Below are 21,929 nucleotides of genomic sequence, written 5' to 3' on the forward strand. Positions count from 1 at the left end.
TAATACCCCAGACAGACATGTGATACGAGTGTGATTCCTGTACAACGGTACGCAGTGTCAAGCAAATTCTAACAAGACTGACTTGAACTGAGAGAATTTTCAGTATGGCACTCATTTCAAGCGCAATTGTACAGTGATTCTTCACTGAAAGGCGGCTTGCAGTTGAAATTACTATTCTGAGGGTCAACTTAAATGCACAACGCCACTTGATTTGTGCAGACTGATTTTCGTTTCATCTCAACAGATTTATGTTTTCAATTCTACCATGGACGCGATTTACAATTAAAAAAAGTGTCTGTTGGCAGCCGGATTCGAACCAAGAACCTTGAGATCACCAGGCTCGCACGCTACCACTCGGCTATCGAACCGGTTGATAAATAAGGAAACAAAACGCACACAAGAAGCGTTTGTTGGTCGATGATCACGTTTTGCCATGGTAAATTTGAAAACATTTGTGTGCTCGTCACTACCGCAAGCTGTCTATCAGTGTTGTATCACATGTGTGTCATAAGTATAAGACGTCAAATGAAAAGGCCCATGGGCCTTTTCATTTGACGTCTTAAATCAGCTGATTGTTCGGGCGTTTGACAGTTCTTCAATGAAGATGACACGTTCTTGTTAGCAGCTGTTGTTCAAGCTTTGTAAACAAATGCATGCACGGATCTGTCACATGAAAAGGCCTATTACCGCTCGCGGATAAGTGGAAGTGCCAAAAAAATTTGGGTGTTCATTTTTGTGTTATTATTTTTAAGCGTGCCTAAAAGGTAAATAAAGTTGTGTTTACCTTTCGAAAACAAAGTTTTCGGTTATTTCCTTATTTTTGTCGTGATTTTTATATATATACCTAAATAAAATTTAAAGATCGTTAGTAAAATATATTTCATCCGCCGTACAGGTGTCCATAATGGTCGATTTCGATTATTCAAGGTACGTCCCCACAATCATCTACTAAATACTAAAATATTTAATGATATTCCAATATTTAAACACCTAGCGACCGCTGCCGGTTGTGCTCCACTTTGTCGACTCCGGCGACCGCAGAGGAAATCTTCCCCGCTGGTTGCCAACCAAAGCGGGCCCTTATTACGATGATCTACGAGTGCACATCGATCCGGATCAGCTTCGAGCGGGACCGCCGTTGCCTTGTGTGTGACCAATGTTTGCGAATGCTGAAGCAGTTCCATGGTTACCGGAGTCGTTGTTTGGCAAATGACCAGGTACTCCGGCTAGACCGAAGGATGGAAGAGGACGACAATTCGGACGACGATGATCCGCTGGATGGGGATGAAGCTTTCACTATCAAAACGGAAGACGACGGCGAAATGGACGATGAGGTGAACTTTTATGGGCGAATGAAGCGACAGATTAGACAGTTTCTGGATAAGAAGACGAAGGAAATTGAGCAGAAGGCACTGACCATGGTAGATGAGGCAGTGCGGAATCGAAGGGTGCAGGGAATTGGGGAAAAAGAAACTGAAGGTGGCGTTGATTGGAAGAGCAAATACGAAATTTTGCAGAAGAACAATGAGCTACTGCAGAAAGCATTTCACGATCAGAGGGAAAAATTGAAGCTGACGGAGCAGATACTGACAAACTTACAGAAAAATTCGATATTGACGAGTTCGGTCGAGTCTTTCGCAGATGATTCGGACCATGACCAAGTGGGGGGAAAATTCACGAGACATCCGGCTATTCCGGAGATTTCAACGGATTTTCTGCAGAATTTAAACTATAATTCTGGCCCGGGAGAGAAAGGTGATCGTAATTTCATATCCAAGCTGGCGCTTGCCGTGTTCGGGGAAGATATTTTAGTCAATTCGAGCGTTACCGGAAGGCCGTCTAATGCCCATCACAACATTCCACCGAAGCCCCCACTCTGCTCGGAAAAAATGGCAGCGATTGAAGGTAAGTAAACGAGTTTGTTGTTGTAAAAGTATGACATACCATTACCATATCCTTCCGGCTTTGATCACCTTCTGGATGCTGGGTTCGCCTTAGAGTAGTACAATGAGCTCGTGGCTCATCCTTCTCCGCCACATACTGTTGTAGACGGACCGTTATAGATCCTCCTTGAATATGGTCCATGTGTCTGTTTGTAAAGAACCACCGGTCTTATTAGCGTTTTGTATCATGTGTTTCGGTACTCAGAAATAAAACACACTTGGTCTGTTACGCTAACAATCATTCAACTGATTTTATTCAAGGGGTCCAATAACGGCGTTCGTTTACAGGTACCGTCAAACGGGGTGACTTGCAACACTTTTCAGCTTCAACTAACAAAATTTGTTGATTAAACTCAGTTTGAAAATTTAAACTCTTTGTAATAGTTTTAATAGCCGCCCCCTCTATAAAATAAAGTGAACAAGTTATAGATTGATTTATTTTTTCATGTTGAAAGAGCTAAATAATGTCGTTTTTGATACAAGACGTCGTGCGGGGTGACTTGCAAAACTCAATGTAAATCCCTTTTCTAACACGCAGATATTAATTTTTAGTTTCTAGCATATTTGATAAGTATTCTTGCTACTATTGTGATATCGTTTGGGTTGACATTCATATTTTTGTATTTGTTTTCACATAGGAAACTGAATTGCGAATTTTTATATGGAAATATTGGGCTCAAAAACACCAAGTTACTAATTGTTAATTTAACATAAGTTTTAATGTATTTTTCAGTTCTTATGATGATCCTTCAGACTGTTGCTGGTTAAACAACAGTTAAACAACAATATTTCGTTTTTCTGGACTTTGAATTGTTAATAAAATGAGTGTTGCAAAGTCACCCCGTCTAGGTACCATATTTCTAAACATATGAATTTAACAAAGATATTGTAATATTTTTATAAAGTAAAATGGAAATTTATATAGTTCATTATATAAAGAATCCGCATATGGAATGTTATGTTTGGGAAATTATGTTTTCATTCTTTTGCAGGCAACGATTTAGAGCTCACATTTTAGTTACTCTTTCATACTAATGTTACATTTATGAATATTTTGTTGAAACTATTTATATAAAAGTAAAACTCGTGGCTACTACTAAGATAGTATGTAAACTTTTTAGTTTAACTGAGTTTTGGTTGGTAAGCGTTCGTTATTTATGTTTTTTTGATAGATATAGACAGAAGACATCAAGTGTTGCAAGTCACCCCGCCGTTGCAAGTCACCCCGTTTGACGGTAGTCAAAAGGCTTTAAAAATGTAATCAACATAACAACATCTTCCCTTTTTTTCAAACAAAAGAAAATTAACTATCACATTACATAATCTTTAAACTTAGTAGGAATTTTAACTTCTCTCTTGGGTCGCGGAGTCCGTTCGATGACAGGTGATCTACAAGCTTTTCGTCTCGATGAAGGAACGTCGATGTCTGCGTCTCCAAAGCTTGTATCGACATTCTCTGACGTTTCTACCACGGACCTGTTCCGCGGAGGGTCTTCGAATTCGGATGTTTCTGCGAATGGTAATGAAGACGATAGTTGTTGGAAAACATCTGTTGCTGGCTTGTCTGAAGAATTATATCTTGCAGTCGAAGACGTAGGATCCACAACAGTCCTCGGTTTGAAGTGGACGGCGTCTCTCCTATACATAGTCCCATTCCTTTCTACCAAATATGAGCGCTCGCTGAGTTTGTTTCTAATTTCTGCAGGCACCCACGTTTTAGAGACATCCGGATTCAGTTGGACGAACACAGGATCACCGACTTCAAGAGAAGGAAGCTGGCGAGTAGACTTATCGTACTGATACTTGATTTTTCGTTTATTGGTGTGTATAGCTTCAGGTACATTCGGAACGGTACACGGCATAAGGTTCACAGCCGACATTGGAACCTCACACCTTGTGTTGCGGGAGAACAACCTGGATACCGGACTGGATCCAAGCTTATTCGGAGTATTTCTCCAATTCAGCAACATTTGCCATAAATCCTGCTTAGAATCTTCCGCTTTCTTGATCAAGTTTTTTGCTATTTTTACAGCGGATTCCGCCTTCCCGTTCGCTTGTTGATGGTAAGGCGAAGAAGTAACATGTTCAATGTCCCATTCCTTGGCGAACCGTGCCATCTCGCTGTTCACGAAATTGCTTCCATTATCGGACAACATCCGTTGTGGTTTCCCGTGCCGTGAAAAGTTCCGTTTGCAAACATCCACCATCGTGTGCATCGTAAGATCCGGTAGTAAATCCAGTTCAAAGAAATCGGAATAATGATCTACCGTTACGAGAAAATTCCTTGTCCTTCCTTTATAAGGAACCGACAAAACGTCCATCGAAATGAACTGAAATGGATGCACGGGCACCGGATGTGTTTGCATAGGCGGTTTGCGTTGGGAAGCAGCAAATTTGGCGCAAGTATCACACTGCAGTATGGCATGCTTGATGTGATTTGACATACCAGGCCAAAAAATATTCGAACGTGCCAATTTCAATGTTCCTTCAATGCCCGAATGTGCGGTGTGCACCCTATCGATCATGGAACGCCACAGTATAGGAGGAATGACTATCTTTTCGTTTCGGAATACCAACCCGTCTTGAGTTGCCAATTCATGTCTGTATTTAAAATACATTTTTGCATGAGCAGGTAACCCATCAATCGATTTTGGCCATCCTCTGCGAATGTACTCCATTACACGCTGCAGACCGTCGTCCCTTGCAGTATGACGTATGATCTCAGAAATCCGTTCGCTGGACACTTTCAGGCAGTTTTGCAATTGCACTTCTTCAACACCGGCCAGAATCCTGTACACATGCTGCTTTGTCGACCTCTCCTCGCCGTGCTTATCGCTAGGTGCTCTTGAAATGGCATTGGCTACCACGTTGTCTTTGCCTTTGACATACTGCAGAGTCAAATTGTACCGCTGCAAGGCCAACAACATATGTTGCAGGCGCTTGGGTTGAAACATTCTTTTGACCCCGGGAGAATTCTAAACGTTCCAGAAGGGAACGCCACAAGACCCCAAGCAGCTGGTCTGAGCCGCGGCCGCTTCGGGGTGGGCACTCAAGACCGTCTTTTGTCTCCCGGGCCCCAGGGCGTTTAGGAAGGGGGAGCTTTCGTACAGTGAGGAACCTAAACACTATAGAATTTTACCTTAATGTTTTATTCTGCTCCACTTTGACATGTTGTTTCGCTTCTGGTCATCCGGATGATGGTGTACATGCGGTGGTGTTCAGAGGGCAAGCGCGGTGATGGCAGATCCTACGGAGCTACGGTCTGGAGTCGCTTCAAGGGCTTTAGGTTAGTGGTGTCCCTTCCCCAAAGAAGGGGGGGGGGGGGGGGCTTGATTGCTGTAACCTCGTCGTCGGGCGAAATTCACACAGTTGAATCGATGAATCGTCGATGGGTGGTGGCTGGCATACGCTTCACCCTTCTGGCCCCTCGGATCCCCTTCAGCAAAATAAAAGGGGGGGGGGGGGCGCGTACGGGCACCTTTATAAATTGGCGGTAGCGGCGATGCTGGTTCCACTTCTGTGCTTAGACACTCGTCGACCAATCGGTGTGTTCGGCTCGTTTAACCCCAAATTAACAAAAAAAAAAGGGGGGGGCGGGTTGGTACCGACCGAATGGTACCCTGGTTGCCTTCCGTCAGACGACGTTTTGAGGTTTCGATGTGGAAACCACCAGAAACCGCTCCTTCTTAGGCAACTCGCCAACGTTCTTCAACTTGCGAGGACGTTCGCCGCGGTGCGGTGGTTCGACGGTCCGCAGGATCACTTCCACGTTTTTGCGACCGACCTCGTCAGGAGATATTTCCGAACTCCCCCTTCAACGTAGCTCCAGCACTCTGAACCCCACTCATACACCTTTGCGTTCTATATTTCCGCTCCATCATCGCAGTATACTTTGCTCACTTCTAGCTATCGCCACCCGCACAACAAAACGTCATTAACAAGTGGTTACCAATTAGGCATATTCAAATTGACCGTTCAAACTAAAATCTACTGAACAATGCATTGCCCTATTTCCATCACCGTAATAAAATCAAGTATTTGTTACCGTTCGGTAACAGGGTGCAGTGAGCAGAGGTTTCTCAAAAATGTTCAACAGAGGCTTGTGATCGGTTTTGACAATGACCCTTGAATTACCGACGATCAATTGATCAAATCGAGTGCAAGCAAATACGATAGCCAACAGTTCCTTTTCTATTTGGGCATAACCCACCTCTGTTTTCGTTAGCGTTCTAGAAGCGTAACCAACGATCCCTTTTTGTTGGTAAACGGCTACACCCAACCCATGGCAACTAGCATCGCATTCTAGGACCAGTGGATCTGTTCGGTTATAATATTGCAAAGCGGTGTGCTCCGAAATAGCTTGTCTGACGGATTCGAACTCTCCATTTTCCACAGCTGTCCATTGCCAAGGAGCATTCTCGGGAATAAGCTTTCGCAGAGCGACAAGTTTACAGCTTAAATTTGGAATGTATCGCGCAAGATAATTGCCCATACCTATACGAATCGGTGAACGTCTTTCGATGACGTTGGCACGGGGTAATTCTGAATAGCTTCGATTTTTCTTCCATCCGGCTTCAGCCCTTCAGAAGTAAGTACGTGCCCAAAAAAATTGACGGAAGTTTGACTCAAATTAAGCTTTGCAATATTGAGCTTTACTCCATTGCTTCGAAGACGTAGAAACAAATTTTCCAGTCGTTGGTTATGACATGCCAGGGCTTCTTCGAAGGTATTCCCTGAACCGATTATCAAAATATCGTCCGCCAAACATTCAATGCCCTCCAGGCCCTGAAGAGCTTCTTGCAATTTCGCCTGGAATATTTCTGGCGCTGATGAGATACCGAAAGGCAATCTGAGCCAACGGTACCGCCCAAACGGAGTCCAGAAAGTAGTGAGCTTACTACTGGCTTCATCTAATTCGACTTGCCAAAATCCCTTTTTGGCGTCAACCGTCGAAAAGACCCTGGCCTTACTAAGTTCTGGTAAGATTTCATCCAACGTGGTAAATTGGAGATTTGGGCGCTTGAGGGCTTTATTCAAAGGAATAGGATCGAGACACACGCGAAGTGAATCCAACCCGGGAGTGTTTTTCTTGACTAATACCAAATTACTCACCCATTCGGTGTGTTGAGATTCCTTTTGAATGATACCGTCTTGGGCCAGCTGATTTATCTTGCGCCGGAGATCCTCTCTGAAGGCAATCGGGATACGACGGGGTGTTTGAATTACTGGCTTCACTTCTTGGTCAATCTCCAACGTGACGGGGCCCTCCATTTTCCCATATCCTTCGAACACATCCTGATACCTGCGTACGATGTTCCTGGCTTCTTCACGGTATTTATCCAGCACCTGGAGCGTACCCAACTAACATTTTCAGCGCTATAAGCTTCAGTCATTTGTTTTCTGTTGTGTAACCATCGAGTAAAAGCAGTCAACGCTGAATAAAAGGAAAGCTAGTCAAATATAAATCATAAGCTAATACACGACTGCAAAACAAGCACCATACAGCTACCAAACTCGGTTTTCAGAAATCCACTGCTTGTCACTGGGGCTGCCTTTACTCCACCCTATTCCAACTCCGGGAGATTTCCCGGAAGATGTGAAAACTTGAACACATCGAATGAGCCATTTTACGAGACGTTTCGGATCAGCTGATCGCTCATTTCATGAATGAAAATTTGACAGGAGGTTGCGCCCAAGCCTGTGAGTGTTAATATCAATATCAACACTGTTGTCATTTCGTAAAATAGACTATAGGAGTCCCCACTAACAAATCAGCTGCTACTATACAATACAATTCATTATAATGACAAATCCCCAAACAAGAAGCGCTTTAAAGGCCGTTATGCAATTTAATTACGGCTAGATGCTGTAATAAAGAAACTGTTGGTTTACCAACACGGCTTGTCGGATGTAAACATTATTGTCAAAACAAACTTTAAGCGGGATATATAGCTACTACACAAATTCTTTACAGCTATCCATGTATGTGCTGTGAAATTATTTGGGTTGCTTTTATTGCACTTTAATTCAATGCCGGAAGATTTGCCGGAAGATGTGCAAATCGAGTAAGAGTCCCAGCTACTACAACAGCTGCTTTTATACAGTACGTTTTGTAATGTTGCCAAAACACAAAACAGCAGCGCTTCGTAGCCGTTTAAGGAACACTCTTTCAGCTAGAAGCTGTGAAGAAGAATCTGTTGGCGCAACCACACAGCTTGTTCAATGTAAACATTATTGCGTTTGACGTTTCACAAGCTTTTACAGCAAGATGAAGTTGGGTAAGGTTTCTTGTGGCACAATTATGAAGCCTTGTCTGGAGTAAAACAAAACGGGCTATTTTCTATGTTATTTATATATAGCAGTGTGGCAGCGAGGACATCATCGGGACCAGTGGATACGGAGATCGGGAGTTCGATTCCAAGTAGCGGCAAGTACTTTCATTATTCAATTTTAAAAGTGATAATTCCAGTTCCACACACTGCAAAAACTGCAAATATTTATTTTATGTTTTGTACACATATATTTTTGCAATTTGTCTGGACAAATGATGTTTATGTGTAATCACACATAACCAATTATTTTTGGTATTTATCGTTTTAAAGTGTGATTACACATAAAAACAATACCGAATGACAAAAAAAATCAATATATGCGCTTAATGTTTTTTTTTTTTTGAAAAAAAAAAAAGGTTTTATCAATGATGAAACATTTATGGATGCAGTTGATATGATTTATTAACAAATTAACAAGTCGAAAGCTCATGTAGAAAGAGCCAAACACTGTATTGCGCTGGAAGGTTGGTTGATTATTTTCGACCAGTGAGTTACTAATTGATCAACTTTGCAGCTCCGAAAAATGATCAAAACTGCGCTCTTCACCCGAGTTTCTAAGTGTTTATCGATGTAAAGCAACTGGTTATGATTTTTCCGTACTCCAAGGAAGGTAGCTGCGATGATTTAAGTAAAATATCTGAACAACTCCTGCAGCACATGTTTACACTGAGTCGCCATTTTTTCACTTTGCGCATCTTCGGCGGCTGACACAGACGCTAAGCATTGGTATTATGTGTGAACTCACATATTTTTTTGCTATGGGTGTTAACACATACTAAGTATGTGTGAAACTAATCTAGACAATAAATAACAAATATCTTAGTTATATTTTAGGTAATAAAATTTATGTGTGGAAAGACCAATTGGATCGATGTGTATTTTCACATAAAATAAATGTTTGCAGTTTTTGCAGTGCATGTATTGCGTCACGGTATCCATAACCTAATTATATTTAATCGTTCAATTTGGGGATGCCGTAAAACTATTATTTAACAACCGCGAAAAGGCTGAAAAAGCGCCTTCTCAAGATGTTATTCAGTTAGTGGTTACATAGGAGCCGAGAAAAGAGCTATGACTAGGTAGCATAGAAGCTGATCGCACAGCATGTACAAGCTGATTAAGTTCGCCAGATTCATTGGTATAGGGCTTGCATAGAAGCTTCCGTCCATATGTACAACACAGTAACTCAGCATCAAGCCGTATTAAGGACGCTTTGTTGACGTTTACATTCACAATAAATGTTAGTTGGGTAGCTGAGTCACGATAAACGGTGTTGCAAAATTTTACCAGTCCCAGGGTGGTACATGTAAGGTTTCGGCTTCGAAATCTAATTAAAACAGTTTGTCGATGTTGATAACTTACATTTATTCCTCGCTTCGAATTCACCCGCATCCAAAACACGCGTCCGCGACTATCTCACGCTCTGTTATTCTCCTACCGTTTCTCTCCACGGATCTCTACAACTGTCTGTCGCCAAGGTTGCCAACTTACCGATCTGAAAGTGCTAATGTAGTGTAACAAGTGGAATTGGCTTATATTATTATTAAGACCCTACATCCCCCCTTGACTTTATTGTTTTACATACTGTTCATGTCCGATATTCATCTAAGTAAGCTGGTTTCCGGTGAATGCGCGTTGGACGATCCGGTACTGCCTTCGAATTCATTTCATTTGTTGGCTCTATGTCGTCATCAGCCAAAAAGTTTTCCTCTTCAGTAGGGCTTGCTCCAGCTTGATCGTTTCGTGGGAAATGCTTCAGATGTGCGACGTTTCGCTTGAAAAGTCGGCCAGATGTAGACTGTAAAGTTGCTTCTGATCCATTCAAACTAACTATCTTGCATTCGTCCGGATCGAATGTGCTGCAAAGCTTATTCTCTTTAACAATGCGTTTTGCCACGACCGTATCCCCTTCTTGGAAAGTAGATGGTTTTGCTCTTCGCCTCGCATCTGCATACTCCGCCCCTTTGATTTTGTTTGTCCAATCACGGTCTCGAATTTCCTCGTCTTCAACACGACCTTCCTCAGCGAATACCGGAATTTTGTCCCGCAAAATACGCCCAAACATTAGACTTGATGGTGAAATTCCCGTGGTCGTATGTGGGGTAGAGTTGTACATGAGAAGGAATGATCGTAAGGGCCGATTTCTTCACCCGGGCTTAAATTTTAAACCAGGCTTAGCAACATTTTAAGCCGGGCTTAACTTTTTTTCAATTTCTTCACCTCGGCTTAACCACTAAACCCGGTTTAATAAAGCTACGGTTTACGTTAAGTGTGGCTTATTTTAAGCGGTGCTCGGAGGTGGCTTAGCAGCGGTAAGCCAGGATTAAGCCGCAATTTGCAGAGTTTGGGTTTCTTCACCTGCTTCATAAATAAATTTTCGAAACAGCAGAAAATATTATTAATGAAACATGTACACTTAGGAATAATAAATTTGTAAAACGTTTGATTACGGATGGAAACGATGATAAAGAAAATGATAACCTAGCCGATGGGTCGTCAATATAAAATATTCACATCGGTTTTTGGGCGACAATCAAGGTTTTACATTAGAGTGAAATCCTTCAAAAAGGCATCGTGTTGATAGTTTTGGAAATTTGTAAAGTACATTTGCATTGAAGTTTCTATTTATTTTAACCCGGTCAATAATTTCAGGTCACAATAAACATATTTTCGTCTCTTATGGTTCAGGAGATATTTTTTTTTCACAAACAAACTTAGGATGACACTCAAAAAAATCTTTTAATACCTTTTTATACATTGATTTCTTATAAAAACTTAGTTCAAAGCACGCTTAGCCCATAAAATATTCAACATTTTTACTCATAATTCTAAATATAAAAAGTATTATTCGTGGTGTACTTCTAAACATGACTTATTTTAAATACCTAATAAGGTGACGTTGGATATTATTGGCAGGTTTGCTCTCTCCGTCGTGGGGGGTTTTTGTCGGCCAAAATGCCTGAAACATTGTCATATCATTCAGCTTACTTTGGAAGGATTTGAGGCCAACTTGAGTTCAATATCCGTGACGAAGAGAACAAAACTGCCGAAAATACGACGCAAGTGGATTTTAAACATCTTTTTGCAACTCAGCACTATGAAATTTGATTTATACTTGCCGTATCAAAACGGACTAGTTTATCGTACTATACCAAACAGTTGCAATATGATTCATAATGCAACTGATTTCGATTGTATTATGAATCATAATGCAATTGTTTGATCCACAACCAGAGTTGCCACGGCAAGAGCTTGCCAAATTTTCACGGTTATGGTACAGCTTGCTTGATCAAAATTCAGATAGTACACATGACTGTTCCCATCGAACTACCGCGAAGCACGATGATACTGATAGAAATGATCATATTCTAGTACCGTGAGGTCGCCATTCACCGCCCATTTAACGGCATTTTTTCAAAGTGTTGGACATTAAAAATCGACGTTGGCGAAATTTACACATCAATTTTCGTCAACAACTTAACAATTATGTTGTTATTATAGAAAAAATATAAAACGCTCGTAAAATATTTTTTCAACCGAAAAAATTAAAATTAAAATGTGTTATCTCTTGGCTCCTATTACCGCTCATGCATCCATTCACCGCTCACTGGACTGTTTTTTCATGAAGCCACATCAACTATTCATTTATTAAAACCAACTAACTTTTATTTACCATAATATTGATGATTCATGAGGTTCAGTTCATCCTGTTTTGTCAAAATGGATTTTTTTAAGGGTTTTACTGTTTTATATACCTGTTGGATATTTCTTCCGCTGTTTGCCCTTAACAGTTCCCATGCTGCCCTGCAGCACAGTGAGGGAAATATTTTTTAAGAACATGATTTCAGGTACACCCATATAAAAACTTGGTGAAATCAGTACCAAATTTTGAAAACGACGTATAATCAATGGTGTAGCATTGATTATACGTCGTTTTCAAAATTTGTTACTGAAATGAAAGTTTTTTAATGTGGCAGCATGTTTCATTCACTTATGTTACGATACTTTACTAACATTTGATAATTTTTGTATTTATCCAACTCGTGCTGAAAAAATCATCATTTTTGCAACTTGTGGCATAAATAACTATTTCAGCACTTAAAAAACGTTCCGTTTCATATTTCAGTACAAGGCAGCGTGCATCATATAAACGCATTTTTATATTAAAATTCTATGTTTTTGCATGGACCGTAACGCACGATCATATTTTCGTTTTCTTTAGAGCATTGTGAACGACTCCTAAACATTTTTAAAATAAAGTATTAAAAACACCAACGAATGGAATAAAAGTAGAATAAACTTTTTCTATTGAGGGATTTCAGTTTCTAGTTGAACTTGAACTTTGCTGTGGCTTCCATTGAATGTACACAGTTCAAAATTTTAAACATATTCGAAAAATGGTCTGAACTCTGGAGCATCTCACGACAAACACATTTTCAAAAACTCACTATCGAAATGCAACTTTATTCGAAGGCGATTATGGATATCAAAACATAAAATCAACATTGCAACGCCTTTTCTGCAATGTGGCACTCCAACTTTGTACAATGAGAGGTAAATTCGAACACCAAATGTTGTGGAACGATCATATGTAGTAGGTACTAAATCGTAGATCTTCGATACTAGCGTTGGGTAAAACATCAACAGTCTCTAGGTAGATCATTATTGTTAATTTCCTACTGTATCCGAAAAAAATACCGAGCGATTCCGCTTTTCCTGCTAAAATTTCAGCGGATGTTTTGTTGTTGTTACTCCATACTTTATATAACGGGCATTTCAAAATATCGGCGGCTTAAAATGACGTTTCCATTGGAAAGCCACTGGAATGATATGGGAAATTTCGTTAAGCTTGGCTTAGCGTAAGCCGTCGCCTATATTTGCTAAACCGGTGTGAAGAAATGCAAATATTTAAACCTGGCTTAAGGATTTGGCTTAACTTTAAGTGTGGTTTAGGATAAACCAGGCTTACGTCGTTAAGCCGGGTAGGTGAAGAAATCGGCCCTAAGTCCCATATCCAGTCAGATTTTTGCGAAAGTTGACTGATTTTTAGCCGCTTAAGTATTGCACGGTTGGCTCTCTCCACCTCACCATTTGCCTGTGGCCAATATGGTGTGGTCTTCAAAAGTTTTATCCCGTACTGTTCGCAAAATGACTTCATTTCTTCGCTTATGAATTGCGGGCCATTGTCAGATCGAATGGTTTCGGGCATGCCAAACCTACAAAAGGTTTCGTGCAATGCGTCTACGGTCCGTTTTGCCGTTGTTTGTCTCATCACCACCGCCTCGGTGAATCTGCTGTAGTAATCGACCATGACAAATACGGAATGACCTGATGGAAGCGGTCCCATAAAGTCTACTGCAATGTCGGTCCACGGCTTTTCCGGCATCCTAGTTCGATGAATTGGCTCCGGTACCCCTGGAGAACCAACCAATATGCACTGCTTACAATTTTTCACAAAGTCTTCTGCATTCTTATCGATTCCTGGCCACCATACCTTTTGACGAAGACGGCGTTTCATAGCAGCAATTCCAGGATGTGCTTCGTGTGCTGCCTCGAGAACACGTTGTCGAAGAGATGAAGGGATGATCAGCCTATTTCCTCGAAGAAGAATTCCTTCTATTCCGCTGAGCTCGTTTCCAAATGGTTTGAATTCCTTCGGCATCTCATCAGTCGACGTTGATTGTAAAGCAGTCAAAACCTTTTGAATATTATCGTCGCCGTGAGTTGCTTCTACGATTTCATCGTACTTTACTGCGACTGGCATCGATTTTTCGGCTAAACTTCGAATAAATGCGTCGGCTGTCTCATCAAAATGCTTAGGAGAAGATACAGATAGTCTCGAAACCGCATCGGCTATATTCGCGTTTCCAGGGATATGTTCCACATCGTAAGAGTAAGCTTGTAGCCGAAGAACCCATCGCTCGATCCTCGCACAGGGTTTTGATCTTGTGCTGAATAGAAACTTGAGTGCCTTGCAATCAGTCAGCAGTACAAACTTTCTGCCTTGCAAATATAATTGGAACTTTTCGACACCCCAAACAAGTGATAGTGCCTCTCTTTCAGTCTGAAAATATTTTCTTTCTAGATCCGTTAGAGCTTTACTGGCAAAAGCAATTATCTTCGTCTGACCATTTTTGTCTTCTTGAAGGAGTACAGCTCCTAAGCCAGTCGGGCTTGCGTCGGTTATGAGCTTTGTGCGGTCTTTGGGGTTGAAAAATCCTAAGCACTGAATTTTGCAAATGGCAGATTTTATGGACTGAAACGCCGAACTTTCCTCGTCTGTCCATTTGAAAGGTACATTTGAACGAAGTAAATATCTCAAGCAGTCGGTCTTTGAAGCTAGATGTGGTATGAATCGACCCACGTAGCAAACTAGCCCCAAAAAACTTCGTAGCTCGGATACGTTTTGAGGCGCCCGAAATTGCTGAATGGCAGCCAACCTGCTTTCCTTCGGCCGAATTCCCTTTGCAGAAAGTTCGTGTCCCAGAAATTCTAGTGAATCAACATTGTATACACACTTTCGATCATTCAGCAGAATGTCGTATTCAGACAATCTGTTCAGGGCAGCAGCCAATCTCTTATCGTGCTCTTCTTGGTTTGTACCATACACCATCACATCGTCGAGATACACAACTACTCCTTCAAGTCCGGCAAGAATCGATTCCATAACTTTCTGGAATAGCTCTGGTGCGCAGCTTACACCAAACATTAGGCGCTTATATCTGGGTAAAAATGATAATGGAAGTAAAACAATGATGTTCTCATGAAATTTCATCTATTTAAAATTCAGAAATAACAAATTCATCCGAAGAAAAAAAAATCATACGCAAAACTTCCCCCATTACCTGAACAGCCCGTATTTAGTGATAAACGTAGTAATTGGTCGTGATCTCTCTGAAATTTCTACCTGATGGTAGGCGTCCTTAATATCTATCTTTGAGAACCGTACAGCACCATTGACCGATCCCAGTAGTTCCTCAACTAGAGGCAAAGGATGGGTCTCTCGGAGTACAGCCTTGTTCGCCTGACGCATGTCGATGCATAGACGTACTTCTCCCGAATCTTTCGTCACCGGGACCATCGGCGAAACCCACGGTGATGGCTCTGCAACGCGTTCAATGATGTCTTGTTGTAGTAATGTGCAAAGCTTCTTTCCAATTTCTTCCTCCAAAGCTATTGGAGGGCGCCTGTAAGGCTGTTGAACAGGCTGGATGTTGTTATCAATCGGGATCTCCACAGTTACTCCTCGGATTTTTGGGAAAGGTTGTCTCTGTTCAGCACGCACCGAATTTACATTCAGTCCGATCCTCAATACTTGTAGCTCCTTCGCTGTTTTGTCCCCCAGCAAACACTGTTGGCCGTTTTCTACAACGTAGAATTTCGAGACAGCTTTTCGGCCCCCTGCCTCGATCTCGGCGCGGAACATTCCTTTCATCTTCATCGGCTCGTTCGATGCGTACGCAATAAGGGTTCGGTCTACTGCCTTCGTCATGTCCACAACGTTTACACCAGAATCTTTCATCTGCTCCCAAACATCACTTGTAATCACATTCGCATCAGCTCCTGAATCAATAGTCATCGGGATACTGACCCCGCCAACCTTGAACTCAAATACGTTCCGACCCATGGCGAAAAAAATGTAGTCTGATGCTTGCTGTTTATCATCTTCTTCTGAGACGAGACCGGACAACTGGCTTCTTATTATTCTTCTTCTCTTCCAATATGTTTGCTGTTTATTTTCATTTCGCTTCGTTCGTCGCTCGGGTCAGTGTTGCCAAAAAATTTGTATCGCTTTTTGTTTCACATCTTTTACGTTAAATATCATTATTTTCAGAATTACTTTTATGTAATGACACATCTGCATCAAAATAACGTCGAAAAGTTTAGCTTTAACTAATTCCTCAGCTTATCTTCAACAGCTCGAAAAATCGCGTAGTCTACTCTGACTGAACGCCGACCATATTATGTAATGCAAATTTACTACGGCACACAATATCACACGGCTTTTCGTTCAATAAAATTTATCTTACGCTGCATAGTCGATCTTTCCGCTTTATTACCAACGACGGAAGCTCATCCTCGTGACTCACACAAAAACGCGCCCACTGAGAACGGACGAAAGGATCTTTCGGAAATCTTTAAAACTTAAGACATTGATGCTTTGTACTGCTGTGGAAACAGCCAAACGCCTTACAATTCATGATATTCACGCAGATGAAAACTACTATACGCCACTTCAAAATATTTTACGTTCGACGCATTGGATAGAAACAAATAAACAAACAAACAAACGCGAACGAATCAAAACGCACGGCGTCTGAACAGCTGACGCCAAACCTGCGGCAGATCAGTATTTTCAATACCTTTTGACAACACTGCCTACACGCACTCGGGGTGCGGTCGGGTGGTGGGTTCAATTCTGTGCTTTTTTTTAGTGGTATAAAATCAACCAATCAGCAGCTGGTCCGTTTTGGCCCCATATCGAGCTACGGTATTGACCGGTCTCGTTTCAGATCTTCTTCAGTAATCGCACGAATTCGCTTCGGCGGTGGCAGCCCTCTTCCAGGTGATTGTTGGCGCCGTTTTTGAGTATCGCCACGAGAGTAGCATCTTTTGGCCCAGTGGCCAAGCCGTCCACAATTAGCGCATTTTGTGTACTTTGCCGGACATTGATCATTTCCTTGGACGTGGCCTTTGCGGCCACAGCTGTAGCAAATAAAGCGGTCAGTTTGACGTTCAGTTGAACGGTTGTCATAACGAGACTGATAGCGAGGCTGAAACATGCCTTCTCGTTTCACGATTCGAGGTTTCCAATTTGGGTTCCGTTCAGATATCTTGTTAATCTCCCGTGGTTCGATGGATGGCGCAGGTTGAAAAAACTTTTTGCAATGTTCGGCTGATTCAACCATGCTTGTTCCTAAAGCAACAACTTCCTCCAAGCTTCTATCTTTCTGCAGAAGTTTAATGCGCAAGTCTTCTGAGGCACAGCCTTGCGCGATTCTGTCTGCAATGAGTTCATCTACTACATTTGTATCATACCCACATCTTGATATCTGTTTGCGGAGCCGCATAACAAAATCAGCAAACCGCTCGCCAGGAGATTGGGTAATTTGATGGAACAAGTGACGTTCATATGTCTTGCGACGGAATGGCTCAAAATACTCGTCCAGGCATCTGATCGCCACATCGTAGAAAGGGGGATCTAATGCGACATGTGGAACCTGGTTTACGCCTGGAAGATGGCGCAGCAATTCTTGGAGCCCAGGACCACCCAAGTACGCCAACTGTGCTCGTCTCTCCGATTGAGTTTCAATACGTTGTGCAACAAAAAACGACTCCAAGTCCAACTTCCATATCTCCCATTCGGAGGGTAGTTTACTTGATTCGATGCTAACATCGAATGGCTTGATACGGCTTGGCAGGCTCATCCTGTGTTAGAAATATTAAGGAGTAATGTAAACAAAATTGAGATTCCTGTATCTTCATGATTGTGCACAGAAACCAAAATCGTCATTGTTGTTGTTGTGTGCCAGTAAAATTTTTACTTTACCATATTTGTTCACAAAATAAATATTTGTCGAAAAATATCAGGATCAAGAAAATAACGGAGCCCAACATTACCCAGTATGTTGAAGAAAACAAAAAACATAGCATAAAAAATGTTGCTCCTGGTCATGTATTTGGAATATGCCTTCCTTTCTCCATCAGAGGAATCAAATAAAATTTTCCACTTACCTTTTTAAAACTGCAACATCCCAATGAGAACACCTGAATCTACATCAAGTTCTGTCGTCCTTCAATATAGAGCATGATTAGGGGAAAAAAACAACAACAACAGCCAAGTTATATAAATGTGCACTGTTTGCTTAATATTTTTATCCTTTTTCACGTTTAATTTATTTAGTTTTCGGTACACAACCATATCTCTCTCCAAATACATCAATAGATCGGAAGCACATCTCTTAGTGGTACACAACCTCTCTCTTTCTTGCTCTGCACAAAATGTCGATCAATCAGGAGCACATCATTTCGTGGTACACAACCTATCTCTCTCGGACTTCACAAAATACATTAGTTGATCAGGAACGTATACTTTGGTGGTACACAACCTCTCTCCTCCTGCTTTTTTCATTTATCTTCAGAACTTCACATGACCTTCACAAAATATCCAGTATCGCTCCGGTGGTACACAACCTTCTCTTCTCATCTCCCAGCATTTCCAAAAATAAAAAAGGTACTTAACCATTTTCTTCTTTCTCACTCTGTTTCTGGTACACAACCGCATTTTCTCTATTGCCCCTCATCCGGTATACTATTTCAGTACAGTGCAATATCCACCTTCAGCTATGCGTGCAATTGATTTGATTCCACTTGGTACGTAACCTTCACTTTTCTCATAACCGAAATATTTCGATTCCCCGATCATCACACAACCATCTCTTCTTTAGCATAGGTTTCTCTTTTTTTTGCAATTCCAAATTAACCTCACTTTGTTTCCCCGTTCAACTTCGTGACGTTCTCTTCGTTTTCTCGATTGGCACCATGGTGAAATAAAAGACACACAACAACAACAATATCGATGATTCTCACTAACACTGTTTTCGAAGCTTTTCGAAAGTATTTTTTCATGTTGCACATAACCTCCACGCTTACCTTCTGCTGGGAGTCAAGGGCAGAAGCAGCGCCCCTTTTTCTTCTCGCTCACTGTACTCGGAATTTTCGCCGTTCGCAACAACCCGCTTTTTCACTCGCTTTCCTGAACTAAAACCGAAAATTGTTTTAATTTTGATCCTCGTCGCCAAATGTAAGGTTTCGGCTTCGAAATCTAATTAAAACAGTTTGTCGATGTTGATAACTTACATTTATTCCTCGCTTCGAATTCACCCGCATCCAAAACACGCGTCCGCGACTATCTCACGCTCTGTTATTCTCCTACCGTTTCTCTCCACGGATCTCTACAACTGTCTGTCGCCAAGGTTGCCAACTTACCGATCTGAAAGTGCTAATGTAGTGTAACAAGTGGAATTGGCTTATATTATTATTAAGACCCTACAGTACAGACTGCTACTGATAGTAACGGCGGATGATTCATGTTTACTACTTGAAAGACCATCGTGTACCGACGACCCTTATGCTGGCAAGACACTTCAATTTTCCCCAGAACTTCGATCGACGTACCGTTGAAAGCTCGTAAACGACACTTGGACGGTTTCAACTTCGGCACTGCTTTTCCCGACAACTTTCTTAGCCAGTCGATTCCAATAATACTCGCACGGGCACCCGTGTCCAGCTCACAACCAACAGGTTTCCACTCGTTACCGAACTTCAGTGACAGCTCAGCCAAAACCGCGCCACCTGTGGCTGAATTGTCTGTGATTTTTCCAATCACTGTCTCTTCTTCTTCTTGAATCCAGATGTCCTCTTCTTCGTCACCAGGGGCACAACTGGTTCTTGCATCCGATGTGACAACCGCTTTCACCCTTCTTCCTGGCTTCAGATTTCCCGATGATCCACTCGATTTGCAGACTCGTTGAAAATGATTCTTTCCACCACACTTATCGCAGCGTTTTCCAAAGGCCGGACACGCTCCTCGCTTGAAAGAATGCCGACCACCGCAAAACTTGCAAACTTGATCGGTCACTTTGTTGACATCCATTGATGGTTCCAAAGACAGCTGCTTTGAATGACGGGCCGTTATTTCTTCCATCCTGCAAAGGACAATGGCTTTCGGCAGGTTCACATCTGGCATGGTGAGCATTTTCGCCTTCAGATTGGGCCACTTGTTCGAAGTAACTATTTTGAACACCATCATATCCTGCTCCAATGCACCAAAGCGACACGGTTTTCCTAGCAACTTCAAACGGCTCACATACTCGTCGATTGTTTCTGTCGGAATCTGGATCGCGGAGAAAAATTCAAGGCGATCAACAATAATGTTCCGAACTGGCACCTCCTTCGCCTTGATTGCATCTAATACAGCCTCCGGAGATGCTTTCTGCTGCTCGTTGAGCTCAAAATTGAAGTAGCGCTTCAGTGCATCTGTTCCAACAACCGACAATAGGAAACTGACTTTTTTCTTGTTTTCACTTTCGGGCCAGTCATTCATGCCGACGGCGACTGCATAGTTTTACCAATGGATTATTGAAGCCGACTTTTTCGCTACTCACCGCATCAAAACAAAAGCGCCTCCGTATATGGACGATAACACAGTGACAGCAGTCGAGTTACGTCAAACACACACGGCTACGGTGGCGCTATCTGTTCATTTCATAGCGGACGTTTTCGTTATTTTAGTGATCCATTGGATTCGAAGAAAGTATAGTTCTCCTCCATGTCTCCTTCTAAACACAGTGGTGGAGGGAGCGGCACCGATTGTGAGGTTAGGTGTGCAGGCGACGCTGGGTTCGGGATGGTAATCTGGAAGTTTCCGACTCGCTCTGCCCAATACGCGAAAATTTGATTCTGCTGCTTTAGCAGCTGAGCAATTTCTTCCGCCATCTTGATGAGGCCTCCCTTGCGAACTACGAACCGCGATATTTACGCGTAACTCGCGGCGAAACTACGACGACGAACTTAAAAACCGATGACTTTTCGATTACTGTTCGAACGAATCAGCTCAAAATAGAATTATTTGGCTGATTTCTCCACTTCTGACACCATGTTTCGGTACTCAGAAATAAAACACACTTGGTCTGTTACGCTAACAATCATTCAACTGATTTTATTCAAGGGGTCCAATAACGGTGTTCGTTTACAGGTAGTCAAAAGGCTTTAAAAATGTAATCATGTGCACCAATGTGATGCAGAGGTGAATGTAGCTGCTTCTCGAGCCCGTCTTAAGCACAATTTTCACTGATTTGATCAGTTGTCGACCGGCCATCGATGAAACCGGCTTAATAACTTCCCACGAACGCAATCGTTTTAATTATCAGACCATGGAGGATAATCTAGGATCGCATTCCGCAAGCGGCATTCAAAATGGTGATCGTTTTGAAAATGTGGCATTTCAAATAACGCCTTTCTTGTGCATAGGACAGATTACTCCTTCCTTCCACTCCTCTAGTAGCTGCTCGGTTTCCCAGATCTTGACTAGTAACTGATGCAGTTAGCCAGCTTTTCAGCGCCTAGCTTGATGAGTTCGCTGCGTTACCATCCTTATCAGCTGCTTTGTTGATTATGAGCTTCCCTCGGCGTAATTCCCGTCCAATTTCGCCGTATCATTTCAAAATTCAAATTCGTTTAGTTGCTGGTAGTAACCTGAGACGTAGTAACTATTGCTTTTGAAGCGTTGAAGAGCCTCCTCAATCTAATTCTTATTTCAAGATTTAACAGTCGGCATCACATCTGGCCAAAGCGACTAATGCCCAGTCTTTTATTTACAGCAAAACTGTATGAACGGGTGGAACAGGAAGTGGGCCGCAACAATCGATCGGAACTACTACAACGTTCGAGCGAGAAGGTGGTCCGATTGGTGGTTTGTCAAAAATCGATGAACCTTCGCAAGCAAGTGCAGAAGAGAAGCCAATCCACCGCTGGTGGAGGAAGTGGAAATGTGTCGTTTGGTGAAGACGACCAAGATGAAGATCCACGACCGCGCACCAAGCGAAAGGCAACGTAAGTATTCTCAATAAACGTACGTACATATGAAGATATC

The 21,929-nt window shown here is 42.1% G+C and overlaps 1 protein-coding gene and 1 long non-coding RNA gene across 2 annotated transcripts in view; both read left to right on the plus strand.

The window, feature by feature from the left end:
- LOC134285528 (uncharacterized) overlaps window positions 1-21,929 on the plus strand; it is a 374,077-nt gene that overhangs the window by 8,854 nt on the left and 343,294 nt on the right. The gene's annotated exons all lie outside the window — the stretch shown is intronic.
- Window positions 770-21,923, plus strand: LOC109399855 (uncharacterized). The gene is made up of 3 exons (XM_029873848.2): window positions 770-927; window positions 995-1,905; window positions 21,658-21,923. Exons 1-3 carry the CDS (start codon window positions 905-907, stop codon window positions 21,891-21,893), a joined length of 1,170 nt encoding a protein of 389 aa, XP_029729708.2. The 5' UTR covers window positions 770-904; the 3' UTR covers window positions 21,894-21,923.

Source organism: Aedes albopictus, chromosome 1 (assembly GCF_035046485.1).
Source record: "Aedes albopictus strain Foshan chromosome 1, AalbF5, whole genome shotgun sequence".
Taxonomy (NCBI): Eukaryota; Metazoa; Arthropoda; class Insecta; order Diptera; family Culicidae; genus Aedes; species Aedes albopictus.

What these genes read in the sequence shown, in the direction of transcription:
- LOC109399855 (XM_029873848.2), top strand. Translation starts at nt 905, where the DNA reads ATGGTCGATTTCGATTATTCAAG. An exon ending in GTCGATTTCGATTATTCAAG is followed by an intron (nt 928 to 994) that starts GTACGTCCCCAC and finishes TTAAACACCTAG; the next exon opens with CGACCGCTGCCGGTTGTGCT. An exon ending in AAAAATGGCAGCGATTGAAG is followed by an intron (nt 1,906 to 21,657) that starts GTAAGTAAACGA and finishes TTTTATTTACAG; the next exon opens with CAAAACTGTATGAACGGGTG.